This window comes from Poecilia mexicana, unplaced genomic scaffold (assembly GCF_051168715.1).
Source record: "Poecilia mexicana isolate PSO_F unplaced genomic scaffold, ASM5116871v1 scaffold_9, whole genome shotgun sequence".
Lineage (NCBI taxonomy): Eukaryota > Metazoa > Chordata > Actinopteri > Cyprinodontiformes > Poeciliidae > Poecilia > Poecilia mexicana.
The window spans coordinates 8,557,105-8,560,623 of record NW_028263378.1 but is presented as its reverse complement, the minus strand read 5'-3'; the positions used below and the strand labels follow the sequence as shown (position 1 = coordinate 8,560,623).

At 38.6% G+C, this 3,519-nt stretch overlaps 1 protein-coding gene across 1 annotated transcript; it reads left to right on the top strand.

Moving 5' to 3' along the window:
- Positions 1-1,823, top strand: LOC106926089 (epigen-like). Its single transcript, XM_015000757.2, has 5 exons — positions 1-151; positions 404-535; positions 867-987; positions 1,097-1,255; positions 1,477-1,823. Exons 1-5 carry the CDS (start codon positions 82-84, stop codon positions 1,529-1,531), a joined length of 537 nt encoding a protein of 178 aa, XP_014856243.2. The 5' UTR covers positions 1-81; the 3' UTR covers positions 1,532-1,823.
- Positions 1,824-3,519: the final 1,696 nt, after the last annotated feature.

The window sequence follows — 3,519 nt, the reverse complement described above, 5'->3', positions numbered from 1 at the left end:
GATTGGCTGTGAAACATCTTCAAAGGACTGGAGCACATTATATAGCCTGAACAGAACAGAAGTCTAAGCAGTCAGAAGACGATGAGCAGAAAAAACATCTCACTGACAGAAGACAACATGTCCACACAAAGACAGACATTCCTAAGGAAGGGTGAGTTTCTGACTGTTTTTTGTAACGTGTGCTTTTGAAATGATAACCACACTACAATTTTTAATTTTCTGAAAAGTGGTAGTAAGCAAACTGAAATTCAGCATTTTAGGGCATGGAAGTAGAACAGTAGCTGACAACTTTTAAAACGGTCTTTTTTTTTTTTTTTTTTTTTTTAACCACAACTGCAGGTATGCAAATTAAGCTGCTCATGCATTATTCTAATATTAATTAAAATATCTTATTTTCTTCCAGTTCCCACCTTCACAGTGACGGTGCTGCTTCTGCTGGCCACAACAGGAAAGTCTGAGGTGTTGAGTGACGCCACGCTGACCACTGTGTCGCCCTCTTTCTTAAATTCGTCTCTGACCGCCCAGACAGTCAACAGTACGTTTCTATAGTTTTCATGTGTTGGAAGAATTAATGTAAGACAAAAAGTCCCCAAAAATTTAATTCTGATGCATTTCTTATTGAAGCTATTTTAATTTTCCATATAGGAAAATAATCTCATTATTTTCATGATGGCAGAATAACTGTCGCAGAATGAAAGTATGAAGGAATTGCATTAAACCAGGCCTTTTGTTCAGTTTACCAGCTGAAAAAGTTTCCTTTTTTTTGTCTGTATTAGACTTTTTAATTATTTTAATTCTACACTCATATCGCAGCATCAGTTGGAAGGACTCTCTTTATTAATTTTGACATGCCTCTTTTTCTTCAGGCACCACGGACCAAAGTAAAGTCCAGCATTCAGTTAGGCCATGTGGAGCTGAAAATCAAAAATACTGTTTAAACGATGGCAAGTGCATCTACCCCCAAGACAGCCTCAAACCTTCCTGCATGTAAGCACACAACTGATGAGGCTGGCCTGTCCTAGTGCATTAACAATTTGACACAGGTTGGTTCACGTTTGCTTTAGGAATGCACTCACATTTTTTGTCTTCTCTACAGCTGCATGCCTTCGCACAGCGGGCCACGCTGCGAGATCTTCATCGTCACCGGTTTGACTTACCAACCATTGACCATGGACAAGATCATTCCCATCTTCTTTGGGTGCGTCATGATCTCCATCATTCTGGGTCTTGTCGTCTGCTGCTTTATCAAAAGGAGGTAAGCGACTGTGGGCTCTGATGCCACACATTTAGTGCAGAACCAAAGAGCTTGCTCGTGTTGAGGCGTGTTGCGAAGCAGACATTAAAAAGATTTTTATAGCTACTTTACATGTGTCAGTCAAGATTTATAGTCACTAATGACTTCACATTCTTACTGCGGAGTATAAGTTCATTTTTTCTCAGAAAAGATGGCATTTAATTTTGTTTTATTTTTTGCAGATGCATAAAATCAGCACCTCTGATAAAAGCCGCTGCATCAGAGACTTCGGTGTGACATCATCAACTCCTCTTCACGGTGTTTCTGCACGACTTGAACTGGATCTTGGTTTATAACTTAAAGCCAAGTTTTAAGTGTTTTTTTAACTTGAGATGTACATTATTTTAAATAACACTTTGCAATGTGAATGCTGAATTTTGTTATGAACAGTTCTGTGATGGTTCTTTCTTTGAAAGAAATGAGGAAAAATATTTTATTTATTGTAATTTTATTTTGATTAAATTATTTGCTTCTTTTTTTATTTAAGTTTTTGTAATAAATTATAAATAAAACATCTGTTTTAAAAATGTTATTTTGAAAGCGTGTACTTCTGTCAACATTTAAACAGTAGTTGATATCACAGTGTTAAAGATTCACTCTTGCTCTTTAGCATGTAATACACATTTGTTTATATAGTTTTTTTGAGAGTAACAAACCAAAGGAAAACTGTGAATGAACAACATTAATTAACAAAACGGTTATTAAAACCAGATTAAATAATTTATCTTTCAGCTGAATAACATGAAAATGTCAAGTGAAAACAACAGACTTTAAGCTGTAGATCAGCCTTTAAAGCTATGCTGCACTATTTAGGACTTATGAGCTCAATGGATGAACCAATGTTGTGTGTAGCAGTTTAATGTATTTAAATCCCACCTTTTTAAATGAATCATGCACACAGGTTTATGGTCACTTGCACACATTCCAATTAGTTATAAAACAATGCAATCAAGGTCAGTGTATCACTTACGTTTGGTAAACGATAAACTTTTCTGGAAACCCAGAGAAGTCAACGCATGGGTGGAGATTCAGCTTCTAGAAGGAAAACCCCAAACCAACAGCAGGAGCAACAATAGAGTGGATTAGATCCAAGGAAGCTAATGTGTTAGGGCTCAGTCAAAGCCCAGACCCAAATCCAGCAAAAACTTTGTGACATAATTTGAAAACTGATGTTATTTAACATATATTGTACAATTTGAACCCAAAAGTACAACCAGCTTAGGTTATTAGCAAACAAAATGTGCAAACTGGCCAGGAGGAGCTTCTTTGATTCCTGGTCAGACTTTGTTGGGGAAATTTACAGCTGAGTAAGTGGAGTAAATAGGTGGTATTACGAAACCAGGAAATGTTGGTTTCATGGAGTGCATAGGGCTTGGTTGGTTCTTAGGCAGAGAAATTCACAGATCAGACAGGAAGCAGACAAGGGCAATGGTCGGGAGGTGACAGAAAACAGGTTGGGTAATTGATCAAGGACTTGAAAAACAGCTTGAAGGCTGAGACCGTGGTTGGCAACAGACAATCTGGGACTGACTTAGTACAAAGCAGGTGCATATAAAGGCAACAGTTGTGTTGTTTTGATGTCTTCAATGTTTTTAATGTTTTTATCTATTCTTTTTATCTATTAATTTCTTTTTATTTCTCTTTCTCACTGTTTCCGAGAGGTTAGAGTCCTTGTCAAACGACGTTCTGACTAAAGTCCGAGAGGTTGGAGTGCTTGTCAAACGGCGTTTTGACTAAAGTCCGAGAGGTTAGACTCCTTGTCAAACGGCGTTCTAACTAAAGTCCGAGAGGTTAGACTCCTTGTCAAACGGCGTTCTGACTAAAGTCCGAGAGGTTAGAGTGCTTTCAAACGGCGTTCTGACTAAAGTCCGAGAGGTTAGAGTGCTTTCAAACGGCGTTCTGACTAAAGTCTGAGAGGTTAGAGTGCTTTCAAACGGCGTTCTGACTAAAGTCTGAGAGGTTAGAGTGCTTTCAAACGGCGTTCTGACTAAAGTCCGAGAGGTTAGAGTGCTTTCAAACGGCGTTCTGACTAAAGTCCGAGAGGTTAGAGTGCTTTTAAACGGCGTTCTGACTAAAGTCCGAGAGGTTAGAGTGCTTTCAAACGGCGTTCTGACTAAAGTCCGAGAGGTTAGAGTGCTTTCAAACGGCGTTCTGACTAAAGTCCGAGAGGTTAGAGTGCTTTCAAACGGCGTTCGGACTAAAGTCCGAGAGGTTAGAATGCTTTC